Raw genomic sequence first — 22,181 nt, 5'->3', positions numbered from 1 at the left:
GTTTTAGGTAAAATATCGGTCTGGCGTTTTAAGCTGTCCCAGTGTAATCCCTGTTAGGATCACCTTATAAACTTACTTAAACATCATTTATTCAGAATTTTTATGAAAATATAAAGACAGTTTGAAGAAACCTACTATAATTTAAAGCTGATTTACACAATGGTCTTGTTCCAAAATAATTAGGAAATCAAACTCATCATCCCAAACTTCTGGCTATATCGAATAGATTGTTGTCTTTCCAATTGATCGGCTTTAATAGTGATAATAGAAGACTTATCTATGTGCCACCAACTTACCTTATTTGAATTCAAGGTGAGAACTACTCCATTCAGGGACGAATCTACGTGTCACTTGGATTTTAAATATCATAACATATGGACTATTACGCTATAATATCACATGTACTCCTTCCATATTCTTTACTTAAAAATTTCGTCCAGACAATACAAAGTTTTAAGGGGCAGCAAGGTCAATTCACACAAAAACAGCATGTTTTGGTGAATTTTTTGTGAAGAGAAAGAAATGTTGTGTAACGCTTTCACTAAGCCATGCAAAACAAGAACCAAAAAAAAGAGCAACTCGCAGAAAGGGCGGGTGCAAAATTTCAGACCACTAATCATTTGAAGAGTCTCTGGCGTTTCCTTCAGGATATAGAAATATCGCAATGGCAGCAATTATTCGAACATGTCTTGAATATGGTGCTGGATCATCCAAAATCTAAAAATCCATATTCATTCGATAGATAATAGTTTCAAAATAGAAATAAAAAAACTCAAAAACTTGTTTATTCAAAATTTTCACATAAATTTCAAGGTTTTTTTAAAAAAATGTGCATACAAAAATTGTAGATATTTTCATTACCTACAACTATAACTTTTTTCTATAGGACTCGGTGTTTTGCCAGAAATCGAGATAAAGCTTCTTAGCACTTAAAAATTCAACCACGTCCAACACAACTATAACAAATATCAAAACTCAATGTATATATGTGTATTCCATTTATAATTTTTCGCACAAAATTCTTGCATGTGGCATTTTTATTAAATTATGACAATTTCTTTAATATATGTATAATATTATCAACATATTCATATATATATATATATTGTTCTTATTATTTTTGAGTTTTTTTGTTTTTTTTTTTGATTTTTTTATTTTGTGTCACAATAATAATAGCAATTAAAACTTGAATATTTCTTTAATACAATAATAATAATAATTTAATTACAATAATCGGAGTAGCCATAATACGTATTATTATTTTATTATGTAATTTGTAATAGTAACGCTAAAGGTTAAAATGTTTGCATTTATGTCAGTTTATATTCAACCATATTACTCCTAATTTAATGCATTTTCCATTGCAACAAAATTTTTTTAATGAATAAGCATTCAGTGAAAATTAGTGTGTAGACGAATAACCGAACGCACTATGCATAATATAGGTAACCTATTACGTAAGAAATATGTGGACAGCAATACATTAATATTTATATTCACGTTTATGTTTATTAACACTTTATATTAATAGTTTATTATTTAAAAAACAGTAGCTAGTACGTTGTATATATATGTATATATATACATATATACACATATACACTAGGGTGTCCGTTGTTTCTCAAGTTGATTACGTTTTCGCAAACGCCCCTGAAGTTCCAGTTTTTTCAACTAAAAAGGTTTTAACGTAAACTGAAGAGCTTGTTCAATTGAAATCGTACCTAAATCATTTTACTTTTCCCTTATATTTAATATGGGATTTCTTGATATTTTGCAATAAAACTTTTATCTTCAAAACAAATAAACCTACAACTTTGAAATAATTATCCTTTAATGCAAAATTTTCCGCTCTACAAAAAGGGTCCAAATAATTTTTTTACGTAAAACCTTTCCTTCAAAAGTTATACGCAGTCAAAGGTATGTATCAAATGTACTGTATTCATTTAGTACACCATGTCGTATGAGTAACAAAGAATGTATAAACCACTTGTATGAATGCTCAGTACATTTTATGTCAACTTTAACTGCGTATAACTTTAAAGGCATATTTTTATCTTTTTTGTAAAGCGAAAATTTGTGTATTAGAACATCACTTACTCAAAGTTGCAGATTTACTTTTTTAATGCAAAATATCAAAAAATCCCATGTTATATACATGAGAGAGATATTTGATTTACGTACGGTTTAAATTGAAAGTAAAGAGCTTGTTTACATTTTATTATTTGGTTTAAAGGCAACAAATGAAACTTCAATGGGCGTTTGCAAAAAAACAATCAATCAACACCCTGATACACATATATTTGTATGACATTTATATGAGTTTTGTATAGTTGAATGCATAAAAACAATTTCCTCGGTAGATATACAACAAATATATATATAATATACACGTTTCAAATTGCTGTACTACACATACACACACAGTTACAAACGACAAGTAGTAAACAGAAAGATCGACATCGTTAATTTATAGTTTTTATTTGATAAATATTTACTATTTTGATTCAGTTTGGTGTATGCATTGGAGTATATATTTCTAATTATTTTCTTTATCTAACACACATATTTCAAGATCTACACATTTAGCATAACAAAAAGACGATTTCGGACATGTAATAATTTAGTTGTGATTCTCTTGCTGTAAATACATATTCTTATTTCGTTAGTCACTTAAATATTTATATTTTATATTTTATATTATATTTATTGCTGCTAACTTTTGTTGATTTTATTCTAAATCATTAGCATTATTCATTAAATTATTTCACTTATTATTACGTAAATTTTTACTCAATAACTGATTGATCAAATCGCATAACAACAACGTAAAATTAATTTACTTCAAACACACAAAATCATGCTTACATCCATACATACATACATTTGAGTATGTATACGTATATGTAGACATACATGCAGTTGATCATAAATATATATTTGTAATTTATACAAAATCTTACATAATTTCTTGAAAAACTAATCATAAAAATACTGATAGATATTGTTGAATTCTCAGCTGCACAGCACAACACATATGTATAACGATAATCGCAACAACAACTGTAGCAAACACTGCAAATTAGCAATTAGCTTAGCGCCTCAATGACAAAATGGAAAACGGTAAACAAACGTTATTAACATATTTAAACAAAACGAGAATATTTTTATGACATTTATCTCCTTCTTCTTCGTGCTAGACAAAGCATAAATCAGAAATCGTTATATAACTTTACTCAACTATTGTTGAACATATGAATTTATTTTGGTAAAAAATAGCAAGAACTCGCTCTTAATGTATCTTTGTATGTGTATCTTGTGTAATAGGACACTTAGTATGCTTAGGCTAGTTACATAATAAACTTAAACAAGTCGATGTATCATGTTTGCACTAAAATGTCCGTCTCAAACGTACTCATATTTCATTCATATCAAATAAATATAAAATCCAATATTCAATTTGTTGTAGCACAACCAAACAGAATAACAAAAGCCAAGCTTTATAACACTTCGAGTAGCATGAACACATATAAAGCTGTATCCGCGCCTGAAGGTATGCAAGTAATTGCAAATAGCAAGTTTGCCAAACTCTTTGCTGTCCTGTATTTTGTAAAACACAATAATCCTAAATAGCATAAAATGTAAAATGACTTTAGAGAACAAAAAATAGAAAAAATTATATTTTGTATTGAATCGAGTAACCATACCTTAAAACAGTGCAGTCATTGATATTTTATTTTTTTTAGTTATAATTTGTAAGTTTTTCATATACATACAAACATTAACCATAAAGTTAAGGTAAAGATATATTTGAAAAAGTTCCACTAAAACGAACGCATAATTCTTTCAACCAGAGTTAGTAAATAATACATTAAAATAATGTTGTTGATTTTGTAATTTCGAAAATCTTAAATAAAAATTAATTTTTAAGCCCAAAAAATAAAAAAATTTAAAAAAGAAAATCCTAATAACCGGATTTAAAATAAAAAATTATATAATAATAAATTAACAATTTAATACAAAACGAAGAAAAATTAATCCAAAAAGCCGGATTTTAAATTAAAAAGTAAAAAAAATAATCCCAGGCTTATAATTAAAAATTAAAAAAGAAATCGTTTTAGAATTTACATTTTTGCGCGTTTGGGTGATTTAATGGTAAATTTTGTTATCTTTTGAAAAAGAACGGTAAATTTTTAATGAAACATCAAAATAGTTTAGCACTTTTGGTCTTATTTATACTAAATTGCTTTTATTATATTGATTCAGTAAGAAAACTGTATATCTTTACTTTTTTATGCCTTTTCATTCCAGCATCCAATTTGAAAAATATTTTTTTTTATTTGTTACTCCAATTTTTAAATTAAAAAATGATTTATTAATTTTTATTCCAAGATGTGTGGGATAAAAGTTAAAATTTTCTAATTTAATTGAGTAGCAAGAATAAAAAATTAAAATAGCTTATATATTCAATTTTCAAATTAAAAATGTTTGTTATTAAATTAAAAAGTTTAATTTTCAAATTTTAAATTTTAATCCAAGAAGTTAAATTTTTAATCCAAATCATCTTGAATTAAATTTTTACAATTGAGAGAGAACATTTTTTAAAAAATAAGGAGAAAACATTTTTTAAAAATTAGGTTTTCAATTTTTAATCTCAAAATCAGAATGCAAAATCTAAAATTTAAGTTTTGATTTGAAAATTTAATATGTAATCCAAGATGTTAAAATTAAAAATTTAAAATATAATTTTGATTCCAAAATGTTTTAATAAAAAATTACGCAGCCTGCTTTTAACTAATTAAATTAAGGTTAGATTTGAATTTATCGAAAATTTTTCCATATAACGTTAAATGCAAACGAGTAAAATAGTGTTAATTCAAGAATGAAAATTGTAGAACACTTAAAAACACGCATCTCCCGATACAAATGGAATGTTTTTCTCTAAGCGAATTCATACATTTCAGACAGTTTTTTTATGTAATATATAGCCAAAACATATTGCTCTATTTGTATGTACAAATATGTACACAACCACACGCATACAATGTGGCTAAGTTAAGCTTTTTGCAGTGACTGATAAAAAGCACTTGGTCACCATGCAGATCTGAACGCAGTCAAAGAATCCCAAAGTCATTTTACCTATCCAGGATTATTTAATATGTTCTAAATCAACTATTTTCAGAAAATAAATTTTTAGTGCAAACTTTTTTACTGAAATTTGCCACACCTATTAACGTGCAAAATATCTCAAGCCACAGCCATACTTGCACGCACTAAAATTGAGGCATCAATAACTTATGGATGTTTGCATGTAACACATGATTTGACTAGATTAACTCGAATTGTTTAATAAAAAAATTTGCTAAAAGTTACACTTCATTTCTTGTTTGCACTTCTTACTTTTTGTATATTTTCAAATTTTGCTAACATACTAAATCTGCAAGTCCCAACTGCTTAAACAGCAGCTCAGCCAGCGTGCAAAATGCCACAACAGCAAAAAAACTGAATGAAAATGAAAAACATGAAATATTAAAATTCTTGTGTACAATTTGTATTTCACTCTCGTGTTTATATATTTATTTCATAATATTTTTGAATAATACATTTCAAGCGGCCACATTTGCGCCACATTTACTCTTAAAAAAATACAAATAACAATAAATACTATGCATAAATCGTTTAGTCATATTTAGCTCTATTTGTATTAAGAAACTTAAGAAACGCTTCTTATTTTATTATCAACAATTTATGTGCTTCAATTAATTCAATTTTAAATTAATTAATTCAATTTTATATTAGCAATTAAATGTAATGAAATGAGATCAATTATGTATTAGGTGCAATTATTTACAAAGCATATATGAAAAACAAAAACAAGAACACAAACAAAAAGTATGAGTAAAAAGTAAAGGCTTCTAATTGAAAATCAATTACTTACTTTACAAAACATTGTCTGTTGTTGGCATTCATTACAAATTAACATTACAGCATTATATATGTATATATGTATATCATCTTCACAGAGCAATGCGGCGCAACTGTACTGACCATTACATGCAAATTTTGGCGTTTTCTTGTCAACAGTTATAAACTTTACTTCTTCATTTCTTCATTTATTATTTTATGCATTTTTGGATATTTAGCTTTTTTGCTGCCGATTGGCTTGGGTTGGCTTTCGTTTATTCTGTTTCATTCCTAGTTATTATTGTTTCAACTATTCAACTATATAAACACCGTTATGGGTATATGTGTTTACTATATGTATACTTTTGTTTATATGTAGCTAATTAATATAATTCTATAAAGTAAATCTCTTAAACACTTAGTAAACTAGCAAAAACATTTATTTATACTTATTAACGCAGTATATTTGCTTCCTGCTCCTAGTATACTAATAATTAATGATTCTCGTTTGCTGTATATAATGTTAGAACGCGTTATTTGTTAGTGCAAGTTGTTTCGTAAATATGCATAAATAAATAATATTCATTATGTACATATATTGATGTTTAATTTTACAAGTTGTGTAACAGATGTTTTAATTTTTCGTTTTTTTTTTATCTTTTTGCTTTTTAGCTTTAATGCATATAATGTATATACACTAGGGTGTCCGTAATTTACCAAGTCGATTTGTTTGCAAACGGCCACTGAAGTTTCCGTTTCTGCGCTAAAAAAGTAAAAAAAAATGATCCAACGTAAACAAGCTTTTATTTTCATTGAAAGCGTGTCTAAATTATTTTCTATATTTACATGGGATTTCTTAATATTTAGCAATACAATTTGAAAGGTGATATTCTAATACTAAATTTTCCCCTCTACAAAAAAGGTTTAAATAATTTTTTTCGTAAAACCTTTCTTTTAAAAGTTATGCTGCAAATGTGATGTATTGATTTAGTACACCATGTTGTATGAGCAACACAGAATCCGTTCCTATTCCATATTACATATGTACATACATACATTGGAAAAGAAATATGATTTAGGCACGGCTTAAACAGAAAAAAAAGCGTATGTTTATGATTTTTTTGTTTTTTTTTAGAGCAAAAACTGAAACTTCAAAGTGCGCTTGCAAATACACAAAAAACGCAATCAACTTGGAAAATAACGCACACTCTCATATACACGTACATAAATTTGCATGTTCTGTTATAATTTGTTAGTGCGCTCGAAAAAATTGAGCAGTTCATTTCAATGCGAGTTCACAAAAGTAATCAACATTTCAATCTGGACACATTATCGTCATGAACGACATTACATGTAATCACAAGAACGAATGACATACATACATAGGTAACTTAAAAAATAAAATAACGGAAATTCCTTTAACAACACAGTGAACATCGCAACCAATAACAATACAATTCCTCCAATGATGAAAACGCTTGTATACAACAATAATAATTATAACAATATAACTGCTGTGGTTGTAGTAATAGTGACGATAGCAATAATTATAATATATAATGATGTTACATAATAATAAACTTAAATCAGGGTTACAATAGAAATTATAGCAAAATCAGTCGGACGTTTTTTATATCCTTTATTTAAATTGAGTGTTTTTTTCTTCTAAATATACAAAGATTTATGCATATATATATAACTAACTTGAAATTTATTAACGTTAGTTATGCTAACTAAGTTTATCCTTTTTTTTAGACGCATTACTAGTAGTCACTAAATATGTAAGAATTTCTAATGTTGAGCATCACAAAACGTAGGTTTTGATGTTATAATTATCATAATGACTTTTTACAGAAATTAATATTATATCACGCTGATTGTCAAACCTTGATATCGCTCAAATTGAAACTTCAGGAAATAATGCGATTCTGGTTAAAGAATATTCAGTTGAAACTAATTTAAACCACTTTAGGAAGTTTAAGATCAACTCAAAACGTGTAAAATTAAAAAAAAAATTATCATAAAAGACATACGTTTGAGTAGAGTTGCAATAGTCAAAGACAATCTGAATTTTTTTCTCTTTTTTTTTTATATTTCATACATGTGTATGCTTATCAGGATTGCAAATAATGCATTAAAAAATTAATTTTGTTTGGTTTTTGTGATAATTTTGAAATTTTTAATCTTAAATACCGTATTGAAAAAAAAAATTTTGATCCTAAATACGGAATTAAAAAAAAATTTCGGACTGCAAAACAAAAATTTTATCCCAAGCATTAAGAAAGAAAAAACTGAAATTGTTTTAGAATTCACATTTTTTTGTGTTTGGGTACTTCGCTATCATCTTCAATATAATTCATCATAATTCAGATTTGGGATTAAAAGTTAAATTTCAAATTTTACTATTGAAGTAAAAAAAAATTTATTTTCAACTTTTAATCCCAAATATATTGGAATAAAAATTAAAAATCTAATTTTTAGATTGAAAATGAAAATGAAAAATTTTTAACTAAAAATTGGAATTTAATCTGAAAAATTGAAAATTAAGAATTTTAGTTAAAAATTGGATTTATAATTTTCAATCTCAAAATCGGAATTAAAAATTAAAATTAATTTTTTTATTTTCAATCCAAGATGTTTTCAAATAATATTAACTTTTAATACAAAATTTTGAATCACAAAATTTGCAACCCTGTTCGTACATGTATATGCTTATGTTATGTTGTGCTATGCCATTTTTCAGTTAAAGCCGTCAATTGGCGCATTGATGCGTCTCAAAGCAGACTTGCAATACACTTTACTACAATCTTTTCAACTTCACAAATTGTGTGCTAATTTCATTTGCCAAATGCAAGCTGTGTTTACACAATTAGGAAGAACTATATGGTATATTCCGCCAACTGTATGATTTAAAAGCAATAAAACAGTATTTGTTAACAAATTGATATAGCAAACAAGTTGGCGTCAACTGGTTGGCAACTTAAAAATTACTTATTTTCAAAATCAACGTCATCTGCATGAGCACGTGTGTCACATTTTTATATTTTCTCGTATTTACACTGCTTGTTTGCTTAGTCATGCACAAGGCGCGCAACTAACATTTTCTAACGAGTACAATGTTTATGCAAATTTATTGTTTATTGTTTGTCAACGCCATGCCATCCCATTTCAAGTTCATTTATTTCTACTTTTTTTTATAATAAAGTGTTTTACTGCTTGCATTGATTTCATCCACCGAGTATTTCTTTGTTTTGCTGCTTCGTTTTACAACATGTATTTTATATAATATATTAGCTATTGTTACAACAACTATATAGGTATATATATGTATATATGTATGTATTATATTAATTTCTGTTTACTACTAACACTCATCAAATAGCGCGATGACAATCCAGCCACGAGAATTGTTTAATGTATAAGGTATATGTATAGGTATATATTATAATATATGTATACGTAAAATACTGCGCCTTGAACAACTCACTCTACCTATGCTGCTCCACAATATAGCTGATCAACACCATCAGCATAATCAGTATCAGCATCATCAACATCACTCAAAAGAAGACATTCTCGGCGGGCAATTTCGAATGAAATATTTTCGTTTTACATTTTAAATTTTCTCTGCTTTGAATTGTAGGCGAATCGATCACACATCGTGCTGCGTGCTGCTTACAATATTTCGTTCTTGTTTGCTTTCTCTTTTTTTTCTGTTAAACATTCAAAGAGACCCGATCAGCGGCCTCTCATTGTCTTTCAAAAACAAATTACAAAAACATAGAGTAATCGCTTTATAAAGCCTGGATTGAGCCATTGCGAGCAACAAATACTTTGCAACAAAAGTGGCACATACATTGTGGAAAGTTGTGTACGATTATTTTTTGGTTCAGTGTGTGTGTGTGTTTGTTGCATGTGTTTTGTACGTACATACACTTAGATGCCATCAAAGCCGTACACTTCTAGTACACGTATTTCAAAATCACCAGAGGGGCAGAGCGGCGGATTTTTGAAGGTCTTGCAACTGTCCGTTTTGCCGAAACGTATGTTCTCATCCATCCAAATGGCTTGGCCTTCACTGTAGGTGCACAATGAAAGTATCAATATTTAAATAGCAATGTACAAGTAAATATGCAAGTTATATAATTACCCGCCACCGATGGTTATCATTTTCGAATCGGCTGCCATGAAAAGCTCTGACGCATGTCCCAAGTCCTTCTCATTCTCAATACCGACCCACGGGTACTTGGCGCGTTCCGGATAGAGTGAGAAGAGGAAAGTCTCGCCAGTGCCAAAGTAAGCCTGACGCTGGCCCTTGTCATCTTTGACATTGCGTTCGAACCAACGAGTTGAGCAGTATGCGCCAAAGACCTGCAAAGCGTGTAAGAATTTTTAATGATTGTTTTTTTTTAATAAACAAAATAATAATATATGTGTTACCTCATTATTGCACGTTTTTATCATCATGAGCGTGGGCTCGTGTTGCTCGACGCGCACATAGAAGGTGGTGAGCGAGCAACCGTGTTCCTCTGTGGTGTAAAGCAGTACCGGCTGATACATTGTTATCCTGACGGGCAGCCATGACCAGAGTGTAAAGAGCTGTAGATGAAAAACGCTTATTAGTCTTTTGTGATCAACGATTTGTTTAAATATAAAATAAAATAAAATAGTAAATAAAAATGCAAAATAAAGCGTTTTAGCATTCTGAGTATTAAGTAATAAATAAAATACGCATACACTCACATTCATTAAAAAACAATGCACAAACAACAAAGGTTATTAATGTAAAAATAATTAAACAAATTGGCGAATACTTCGACTAACAACTTCAACTAATTGTTTTCTAAATGGAAATATGTCATTAAGCTTTCATAACAGCCATTTCTATTATATATTGTTTATTATTAAGATTTGCATTATTTTTTCTATACCCTGAACAGTGTATATGCGATCACTATAGCATATAGCTGCCATACAAACTAAGCGCTCAAACTCAAAGTCCTTCTATGGAAAACTTTTTTATTTGATGAGATATCTTCACAAAATTCGGCATAGTTTTTTGTCCAAAGCAATGCTACTACCTCCGATGTAATTATTCAGATCGAACCACTATAGCAAATAGCTGCCATACAAACTGTACGATCAAAAACAACCTTTTGTATGGAAACTTCTTTATTTTTGAAGGGTATTATAGCTTTGGTGTAACCGAAGTGAGCGCTTTTTCTTGTTCTTACTTAAATTTGTTTTATTTAATGATATTTTTTGTAGGATGAAAAGCTTTTTATAGTAAACATAGAATTTGAATTTTATTGGTACGAACAGATTGAGTTCGTTGGAAATTGTTTGGAAATCTCAGTTCGGTGTAATTATAATCGTGAGCGGTTCACAAAGAAACAACATTGGATAACTATATTTCATAACACACACAACAGTCGCTTGAATGCTGATACTAGACCTGATTTTTGGAAACAATTATTGAAGAGCGATGTGCCGAGATCATGGCTTTACCGCTGAAAAAGCCCGAAAAGCTCAGAAATTAGTGGAAAATGTAGCAAAAAGAACTGGTCATTAATAAAATAATTAATAATATCTAATATAGCTTTTTTTTGTTGTTTTTTAATCATAAAATGTTTACATGGCGTCTACGGGGTGATTTTCATAAGATAATTTTGTATTAGTTGGCTTTGACCTCATTAAATTTAATCGATTATATAATTCTTTATGTTCTAACATTTCAGGTAAACCTTTTTAAAACTTACATAATGAAAAGTTAAGATTTAGTATGAAAATCTCATATACATATGTAGCATAAAAAACTCAACAACGCCAGCCATGCAACTTTTAATAGCAAGTAAACGAACGTGTAAACAAAGACGTCATTTTAAAAAACTCATTCTACAGGAAGTCTGCTAGGAGATTACTAGTTATTGAAACATATGAGGTCAACTCTATTACGGATCTTTTTTATAAAAATTAGGCTTTTAGTGGAATTAAGTATAATTGATATTAATTTATTTATCGACATTAATTTATACATAAACTTTTTGAGAAAAAAAATTATTAAATAGATGACATTTTTAACAACTATGAACAAGATTGTGAAAAAACGGTACACATTAAAATGAATTTAGATAAAAAAAAATAAAATAATTTTTTCGCAGATGTCACTAACAAGTTGAAGATATTGAAGTTATGGCTTGAGAGTTTGTATAACAAAAAAATTAGATTACTTCATCAATACTCTGGACGAATTAATGCGAACATAAACTTTGAACAAATCCAAGCTAGTTTCAAAACCTTTCAACTGTTTGCAAGGACATACATAATAAACTAATTTCTAAAAAAAAATTAACTCTAAAGGGAACTGGATTTCTAATAGCTAAACAACATTTACATATGTACATAAATTTTAAATGTTTTAGCTGGAATTTCTTCTGAAACTTGTAGGCATATGTGTACAGTATATGCGAGTATGTTTTGCATGTACATTAGGTTGGTCAAAAAACGAATGTTTTTTTTCGCTTCGTACACTGAGAAATTGGTTGATAGACACCTCTAAGAAAGCCTCTCCAAGTATGAGCTCTTAATTATAACGGGAAGATCCTCCCTATAATGGTCTTCTATTTTTATCTTTTTATCAGATATAAAACTTCATATCTCGCTTCCAACTACTTGAAAACATATTTCGTTTCATAGATTTCGTAGGAAATTTAATGCTCTACAAAATGGTATCCTATGGAAGACAAAGCTCATAGTCTTGTAAGAATTTTTCGACTCCTCAAAAAAGAGTTATCTATCAACGAATTTTTTAGACTATGAAGCGAAACAACACATTCGTTACTTTTACCCACCCTGATGTACGTATGTATGTGGAGCATTCTGCAAATTTAGTCGGCTTTATGCGGTCTGCGACAATCGGTTTGTATTAATTCTCTTAAGTTGTTGATGTTTGTGTGATTTTGGTTCGCTTCTCTTGAATGTTTATTGCTTTAGTTCGGATTTTGGAAGTACTGTATAATTCTCTAATCAAAATACTGAAGAAAGCCAAAACGTGTCAGAATTCATTAAATGAAAGTTCCACTGACGCCTATAGTTGTCTCAATCTCACGATAGGTCACTTGTCGATCTTGCAATATCAGTTTGCGCACAGCATCAATAGTTTCCGAAACAATATCTGATTTCGTCTTGGAGTGATCTACGACCTCGATTGAATTCACCATACCATCGATAAACACTATTCCTTGATGCGTTTTTATGTTCGTTTTTTCAAAGTTTACACTTCCCACGACAGTCGGGACTACGTAAGCGGAACGGACCCGGATTTTTATTTGGCCAAGGACTGCCAACAGAATTCTGCCACTACAACAAAAACAACTGGTTCTTGATGAAACGTTCTGAGTATGTTGTACATCAAAAATGTCAAATTTTACGATAAAGCTGTAAGTTGCCAGACTGCAATACCTGCGTTGCCTGAAATATAAAAAGCAACCTACGTATAAAAACTTGGATTTATATCCGACCAAGTATTGTTAACACAATAGCGTTTCTCCAAATTAATAAGGGAATGTTTTCTGACGCACAACAACAAAAATGATTTAGTATATGTTGAAGAAGGTTTCAGGAATTCGTAGACTCCACTAATTAAGACACGTTTTGACATTTCTTCAGTTCTAACAAATTATCATACGTATGTATATAATTCTGTTAAAATTATCCAAAAATATAAAAAGCACTATGATTACTGACACCAATTACAAAAAAAAAGTCGACTAATAACGATTTGAAAGATTCCAATTTGCCTTTTGATTATGTACAACCTGTATTCGATGCCATCGCCTGCCCATTAGGTGAACGCCAATGAAACTGTGATTCTAAGAAGAAAACGGATGTGCCTTAATTACAGATTTAATGACGTTGGAAATACAATTATTTAACTTGCAAATTGTTGCACCATAGCGATCTCTGACTTAATGGAAAATAATGTAATATTTTATATTAACATATAACCAATCACTCGAAGACCTCGACTCAAAAGGACGAATGTTAAATATGTACTTGCAAAAATCTTGCAAAATTTTAGACTGTGTTTTTAGTGTTGAGTATTTTTAGGTGTAATGTAATCAATTCATAATTATTGTAATTCTTGAAAAAAGGTGCGGTTCACCATATGGCGCTACAGTTGTGTTTGTATTGAATCTTTAATGTTTAAAGTTTACTTTGTATATTGTTTACATTGCAAAAAATTAAAATTTTAAATATATTAGTGCCAAAAAAAAAATGAGGTTATAATGACAACGATCCACGCTATAAACAACCAGAGCAAATGTACTAAATATTTATTTTAATAAACACTAAGCGAAAGTGTAGTTCGATAACATTTAGATATCCAAGAAATATGTGAATAGTAAAAATGTTTGGTCTCTATTTTTTAATAAATATATATGTACTAGTTATATAAATCTTAATTTTTGGTTACACAAAAATCACACTTACATCTTCACCGGAGCAAACTAGACTCTTTAAATTGTGTATGGGGTAAACACCCATAGCGACTGCTCTATGGCCAGGCGATTTTTCGCCCTATTGACCGGAGGCAAATGAGTAATGGGTTTTATGCGTTACAAATAACGGGTATATAACGGATATATAACGGGTATATATAAGGTAAATAAATTTCAAAGAAATAGAATTTATTAAAAAATAGTATAATAATAATTTTGCGGGGGAGTTTAGGATTTTCAATAAGAGTGCATAAAAAGGTTTATGAAACAACAAAAAAAAAACATTGGAAATATATTTTAACAACAAGTAAATTATATAAATATCATAATCCATGGGGCGCAGGGAATTATTCGTCAGCAGAGTTGGGCGTTAGGCAGAGCAGGGACGAGAGAGAAATTAAATATTCACATTTTTATGGCAGCATTTCAAAAAGAGAAAAGAAGTTATAATTAAAAGTATTTCAATACTCTTGAAAATGAGTTTAGATATAATTTAAGATGTTTTTTTGTTTTTTTTAATTTTCTTAAATAATTTTTCACAACAAATTTCGCCAATCAAATATGTATAATATTGCACAAACAATTTTAGTAATACACAACAAAACTTTAGTCCTTTCCTTGTTGCCAAATAACATGTGTGTTTACATACCGATTGCAATGAAAATTAATAAATAAATTGGAACAAAAAGTCATGCAATATTTTGCAAGTTTAAAAGTGGCAAATGCGACAAAAGCGAAAAGATAAAATAATTTTGAATTAAGTGCAAGCAAAGAGCGCCACTTCAGCAAGGTATGAAACTTAGTGATTTAGAGGTGATAGGCAAGTGAAACGTAATTTTATAAGAAAGCACGAAAGTGTTAGTAAATGGTAGCACAAAAACAAAAAAAGACACACCCACACGTATTCATGTTTGTATGTACGCGCGAAGTACCATATGTAGGCAGCACAAAATTGAACAAACGATAATGCAACACCGACAAATCAACGCCCAAACAAACAAGTCAGTGGACAAACTAAACGGCAACGGAAACGGAAACAGACACAGAAACGCAAACTTAAAAGTGTAATTAAACGGAAAACTAGCATACAAGTAGTAGAACTAGCTTTGCATTTGCATTAGCAGCTGTTAAATTATATATTATTTTGTTTTTTATTTTTGCTTTTTGCATTTTGCTATAATTCAAGTAATGATAATAAGTTTTTCTGTGTGTCCCATACCAAATTGCGACAGGTCTCGGTGTACAATCGCTAAAATGTTTCAATGCACATTTCGGCAGTTCACGAGTTACGAGAGTTACATATGAGAAAAAGTAAACGAAATGAAAAAACAAGATATAAATCAAATTAAATTCGATACTTGTTGTGGCTTTGTTGTTGCTACTGTGTGTTTTATATATGCAGATATTAATATTAAATAGTTACTTAGCTATTTGTTAAAACTAAAACTAAGCAGTACAATACAAATACATACACGATGGGTCACAAAAATAACCGCACTTTTTGGATATACAGAATACACAATGCACAATATGCGGTATTATCGCTGAAAGTTATTATTTATTCAATATTAATTATTTTCGTCTCAATACAACGTTTAGTACGATCAACCAGCGAGCATGCATAGATTTTTTTAAAGTCTTTTATAGGAGTATTCTACAGCAGCTCGGTTACGGCTGCTTGCATGGCTGGGAGGATATCACATAAAATACGCCTTTCTTGTTTATTTTAAATTTTGAAAATAGAGTATAGTCACATGGTGATAGATCAGGCGAATACGGCGAGTGGTTGGTGGGAGCAATCCGTTTTTTCAACAAAAACTCGCTTACTTTTCCAGTCGTCATTTAATTCATGTGGCACAAATCGCGCACAGAATTTTCTTTTACTCAAACCTTCAGCAAAAATTCTCCAAACTGCGTTTTTACTCGTATTTAATCCCTCAACCAACATTCTCGTGGTAAAATTTAAATCTATACCAATAATTTCACGGACTTCGTTCACAAATTGAGCGTGATTACTAGATCAACTTGGCATTTGATCGTCATTTAAACCCTCATAACCATTTTTAAAATGTATAAATATAAAGTTCGGTTTTTTTTGGGACACACCGTGTATGTATAATATGTGCGAACAAGACTTGTGTCATGAGATTTATCGTTACAACAAGATGCTGCGCCATTTTTTTGACGGTAAAAAAAGTTCAAAATTTTGTCTATATTTTATAATATACTCTGTTCTTTGTCTTGTAGTTTGTAACACCAAGAAGGAAACTTTGGAGACCCAATAAAATATTTATATGAATAATCAGCAAGAAGATCTGAATCGATTTAGTCCCTCTGTCCCTCATTTGTCTGTGTATACGCGACCTAGTCTCTCAGTTTTTGAGATATTGATCGAAAATTTTGTACACGTCCTTTACTCCACTATATAGCTGCCATACAAACTGAACAATCAAAATAACGTCCTTGTATGGAAACCTTTTATTTTAGGAGAGATCTTCATGAAATTTGGCATGGATTATTTTTCATGACAACGCTATAATATCCGAATAAATTATTTAGATGGGACCACTATAGCTGCCATACAACCTTTTATTTTGTGCGTAATATTTTCGAAAACAACGGTACACTCTCCGAAGAAATTATTCAGATCGGTCCACTATAGACTACAGCTGCTATAAAAACTGATCAAAATCAAGTTAATGTATGGAAATCTTTTGCATTTGACGAGATATCTTCAGGAAATATGGCAGCGATTATTGTTTAAGGCAATATGCTCCGATGGCAATCAAAACCAAGGAATATTTGAAAGGCTAACAACTCTTGGACTTTTAAGGGCTCAAGACCAAGATTCGTGCCAAAATCATCACTATGTCGACAGAGATGCTACAGGAATGAATGGAACATTCTGCAAAATAAATTCTTGTGGTTGTTGGTTTGTTTCTTGTTATCTTCACAATTAGTCTAAATAAATTATAAAATACCAATTTTAGTAAAATAATCTCAAATATGAAAATGGTAAATTTATTTTTTGAAAATTATTATATTTTTACACACCAACTTAAAGATGCCGTACCCTGTACACTTGTACTTGTATGTATGTATCGCGTTAAATTGACATTTCACAAGTTTATGGGGCGGCTCTAATATTATAGACTTCTGGCCAATGAAAAGTAAACAAATCCCGCAATTAAAACGTGTCGTAATGCTTTAAGAAGCGAGTCCGCACAAAAGCTTGTTTATGAGTTTAGCATAATATTAAAAAAGCAAGATATTAAAGCAAGATATTAAAAAAAATTATAATTTTTTTATATTTTGTAATCCCAAAAATCTATTTTAAAAATAATTTTTAAATTTTTAATCCCAAATACGGAATTAAAAAATTTTAATCTGAAATTCTTAAGCATATAATTAAGATTTTAAAAAAGAAATTGTTTAAGAATTACAAATTTTTTGCGCTTGCCTACTTCGTGTTTTATCATTTTGAGCTAGAGCTGGCATCATCTTCAATACTTTTTTTTTAGATTTATATGTAATTAATTTTTATTACTGATTTTGTTGTTAAAAATAAAATTTTCAATTTCTACTATTAAATTAAAAAAAAAAACAATTTTAAATTTTCAACTTTTAATTAATTAATTCCGAATCAATTCAATAATTAATTAATTCAATCATCATTGAAAACTTAAATTGAATAAAATTTAAGTTAAAAAAATTTAGAAATCCGCAACCCTGTTGTGACGTTTTATCCGCTCACTTAGTTTCGTTGCCACGGTACCGAAATGAAACAAATTAGTTTGCTGGTCAACAAATCAATACATTTTTTTATAGCAAAGTGTTCCGGTTTTGTTTTTGATTTATTTAATAAAGCTTTGAATAATTTCACTTCGTTCGCACATATTTTGCAGCTTTTCTCTATACATAAATTAAGCTGAGTTAAAATTTATAACTAATTACTGAAGTAGCTTAAAATTAGACTAAGTCGAATTGAAAAGCTGAAATATTGAATGTGAAAAAATGAAAGTCTACTCTTCCGGTTGTAGGCAAATTCGTGATAATAATTATACAAAGACAGCTAGAGTGAACTGGTAAATAAAGAATTGTGATGTGGGTGTACTAAAAGCACAGTGGATTGTATTGATACGTGAGTGTAAATGGCATGGGAAAGTAAGGAAAGGGGCAAAGTAATATTATATGTAATTTTTCAGCTTCAGAAACTCGTTGAAGATTGATTCGAAAGTTACTTTGCTTGAACGCAAAGTTGAAGAAATTAGAAATGAAAATATATGTAGTCATTTATGGTTTAGTAGATTTCCGAAATTTAAAATTTAGTTCTTAAAACAACTTTAGTGATTTCATATCATTAATTAGTTAGATGAAAAGTGTGCCTTTACTCGGCATTGTACTAACCTCACGTATGGTCAATGTGTGCGACATCATTTGTATATTGACTTGTGATTGACTCGATGGCAAATTATCACTGGATCTCGACTTAACTAATTGCTTTGAACCGCTATTCAAAACGGAACGGCTCTTTAGTATCATTTCAGTCTTCATAAATATTCTAGAAATATATGTGGAACTGCGAAGAGAAAGAGACCGTTAAGTTAGTTGTAGTTTTGCTTGCAATATAAAGATATGTATTATCAGAGCTCACCTCAGTCCCCTAATACTAAATGCGGCATGCAATAATTTCGATGGTGACACTGGTATCTTCTTGCAGAACTTAATTAACGCATTACCAATGTCATTCTTAATATTATCTGGACTCCATTCGTTGTTGGATTGACACTCTTTGTGGAAGAGATTGATTATCACGAGCGCCACACGATATAGCACCTTAATACCCTCGTGGAAGTAACAATCCATAATGCGTACTAGATGCTGAAATGGTAGACCTGCTAATATCCACCAGCACCAATCCATGAAGACGCGTTCCAGTTTAACACCAGGGCAGATGCGTTGAAAATAGGTCACGGCATTTTTCTGTGAAAGCGAAAATAGGCACGTTAATATTATTTATTGATGTGAATGGATCATTAATGAAAATAGTCATATGTGAAGCATGTGCGTTATGAAGTTTTTTGTTTGGTATACTTACGCTATGTTTTTTGGCAATTTGCATCACAGTTTTCCAGGTGACTTCATGCTGTAATTTGGTTTGCTTTATAAAGACTTTCTCCTTGCTACCGACAAGAGCTGCTAAACAATGATAAGCTTCCTCCTCTGCAAATAAAATATTAAAGATAGACGGTTAGAGAGTGGAAAGTATTCATTCGTTTGGTTTAACTGGGATTACACATTTTAAGATTACATACTATGATTACTTTTGTATGTTTTAGAACCATAGAAAAGTCTTAACAGCGGATAAAATCATAAAAATTATATGGGTCCGATCTGAAAAGTTTCTTCAGAGATTATACCGTTGTCTTTGACAATAATCTGTGCCATATTTTGTGAATAATCGTAAATTTAAACAGTGTTCTATACAAGGACTAAATTTGGATCGATAACAATAAACAGCTATATGCTATAGTGGTCCGATACCAGTTTCGACAAATGAGCAGCTTCTTGGAGAGAAAAGGGCTTATGTAAAATTTCAGATGGGTATCTCAAATACTGATGGCCTATCACTCAAAGATATGTAGAAAGCCTCACAAGCGCTTTGGTCCAACACAAATGCACTACAGATCATTAAATGTATATTCTATTAAAACAAAAAAAGACGAGGTAGGAACTGGTGGCATATTGTTGCATATATCTGATTTACATATGTTAATCATACATTATACTAATGAGGAACACAAATCATACATTAATAGATGACTAAGCAGTCGTTCATGTTGAAAATTCTGACTTCAATATGACATTGAATGGGTAAAGCATTTTCGATTGACCTATATGAGATGTGGCGTTGTAAAGATTTTTGTCAACTTTTTATTACTGCTTTTGCGGCCAAAATGTTCATATGTTGCTTGTTTATTGCCGAATATTTGAATTTAAAAATATATTTTTGGATTAAAGCCAAACAAAGTGACAAAGTGATCGCGAAATGCTATTATTTTTTAAACAAAAAATTTCCCATGACAAACGAAAAAAAAATCAAACAAATAAAAAAGTCAAAGAAAAAGCAAAAGCAAAACAGGAGGAGAAGCAAAAATCAGCACAAAGAGACTAAAAATATAAGTGAAAATAAAAATATTCAATGAATAACAACAAAACAATTTAGAAACATAAGTACAACATAAATCAAAGGAGGCACGAGCATTAGTTGTGAAATTAGTTCGAAAAAAAAAATATTGATAATAATTAATAAACAAGAATGGGGAAGTACTGAATAGCAGTACAGAAAAATCTTACGGATGACTAATAGCAAATCGTATTGCCTTGTGATTGCGTTATATGATAAAAACTCAAAAAACCAACGATCACGTAGCATGAACCGAAAATAGTTTTAATAATATTTTTTTTTAACTTCTAATACAAAAAGATGTGTGCAACCTTCGAAACGTTGTCAAGAAACCCTCGATCGATAGTTGCGATGTTTTATAGTATCCTCTGCTTCTACCTAGTCTAATTGTGGGGAGGAGCCTACTCTGACTAGTTCACGTGCTTCACAGTTTACGTTATTCACCAGGAATATTACGATGTCCTGGAACCCATTGCAGGTTTATCGTGAAATAGAATGTTAGATCCACCAAGAGATCACGGAATTCCTTCACTATCTTTGATGAAACCCTTATAGACTTTAGTGATTTCAAAGCTGCTTGGCATCTGTATATATAAATATATTCCTTGTTGTGAGCACACTGCTTGTCAGAACAAGAAGGCTTCCTTTAATTGTTGTGATCTGCGCTTGGAAGACTCTACCGTGGTCTGGTAGATGGAAGGCGATTCTGGTATCTAATTTTGCTGAAAATACACCACCTCCCACTCGGTTATCTAGTTTGAACGCATCCGTATAGATGCTTATGCCCTCAGTCCAAGAACTTACTTCACAGGCAGTTGCATTACCGCGTATTTCTTTTCTATTATTGGCCACCATACCAATATACCGTAGGTCATAATCGAGACTACAACTGCTGTGTAGATCCAATGAGTTATCCAATTCGTTAGTCCTCATTTGAACCCCAATTCTTTTTATGGCTTTACCTTAAAAACACTTATTGGATTAAATATGGATCTAAAGGCAGAAACTAAACGTTTTCATTATCAAAAAAAGATAGCAAAAGCTCATTCCTAAACATTTACCATTAACCTTTATTTCAAAGTTCATCAAGGGGAAAAGGTTATATCCATTAGTTAATTTAAACAAACTTTTTTTGTTTTTGTTGCTTATAGTTTGAAATCTTCTGTAAGAAGATGGCATCAAGCGAATCCAAGATTTTTCAAAATTAATTATCGATTATTATTACGAGTACCTTACATTATGTGAATGGACCCTAATTTTATTTATTTATTAAATAAAATAAAATGTCTCTACAATAAAAATTCAGGTAAAACGCGTTATTTCTCACAAGCTAGTGGATATACATGTATATAATCCCTTGAGATATATTTTACACATTAGCGTTTAACTTATAACTTTCGTGTAATTATAATTCTACTATTATTTATTTATACAAATTTATTAGTTTGTTTACAAATATTAGAGCAACAAGTTCACACCACTCACGCATACCTATGAATGCGCCGGTTGATCGATGAATGGTGCTAGAAAACCGGTTTCACGCAAATGCATACGTAAATGCTAATAAAACCGATCACTGTTGCACGCGAGTT

General features: G+C 30.1%; 1 protein-coding gene across 16 annotated transcripts in view; it reads right to left on the bottom strand.

Moving 5' to 3' along the window:
* Nucleotides 1–9,122: 9,122 nt before the first annotated feature.
* The window catches only part of sky (GTPase-activating protein skywalker), a 127,912-nt gene continuing 114,853 nt past the window's right edge, over nucleotides 9,123–22,181 (bottom strand). For 10 of the 16 annotated variants that reach the window (XM_070106262.1, XM_070106261.1, XM_070106263.1 and 7 more), the window contains 7 exons: nucleotides 19,501–19,625; nucleotides 19,057–19,385; nucleotides 18,810–18,981; nucleotides 13,719–13,772; nucleotides 10,342–10,500; nucleotides 10,052–10,272; nucleotides 9,123–9,979 (listed from right to left, as the gene is read on the bottom strand). In XM_070106262.1, coding sequence (XP_069962363.1) covers nucleotides 9,838–9,979; nucleotides 10,052–10,272; nucleotides 10,342–10,500; nucleotides 13,719–13,772; nucleotides 18,810–18,981; nucleotides 19,057–19,385; nucleotides 19,501–19,625 — 1,202 coding nt within the window. In that variant the 3' untranslated portion in view covers nucleotides 9,123–9,837. Of the gene's footprint in view, nucleotides 9,980–10,051; nucleotides 10,273–10,341; nucleotides 10,501–13,718; nucleotides 13,773–14,394; nucleotides 14,482–15,621; nucleotides 15,652–18,809; nucleotides 18,982–19,056; nucleotides 19,386–19,500; nucleotides 19,626–22,181 lie in introns of all 16 variants that reach the window. The other 6 variants (XM_070106268.1, XM_036366658.2, XM_070106269.1 and 3 more) reach the window with 4 other exon arrangements.

The sequence above is a fragment of the Bactrocera oleae genome, chromosome 3 (assembly GCF_042242935.1).
Source record: "Bactrocera oleae isolate idBacOlea1 chromosome 3, idBacOlea1, whole genome shotgun sequence".
Taxonomy (NCBI): Eukaryota; Metazoa; Arthropoda; class Insecta; order Diptera; family Tephritidae; genus Bactrocera; species Bactrocera oleae.
The sequence above is the reverse complement of the archived record's forward strand: the minus strand, read 5'-3'. Positions and strand labels throughout refer to the sequence as shown.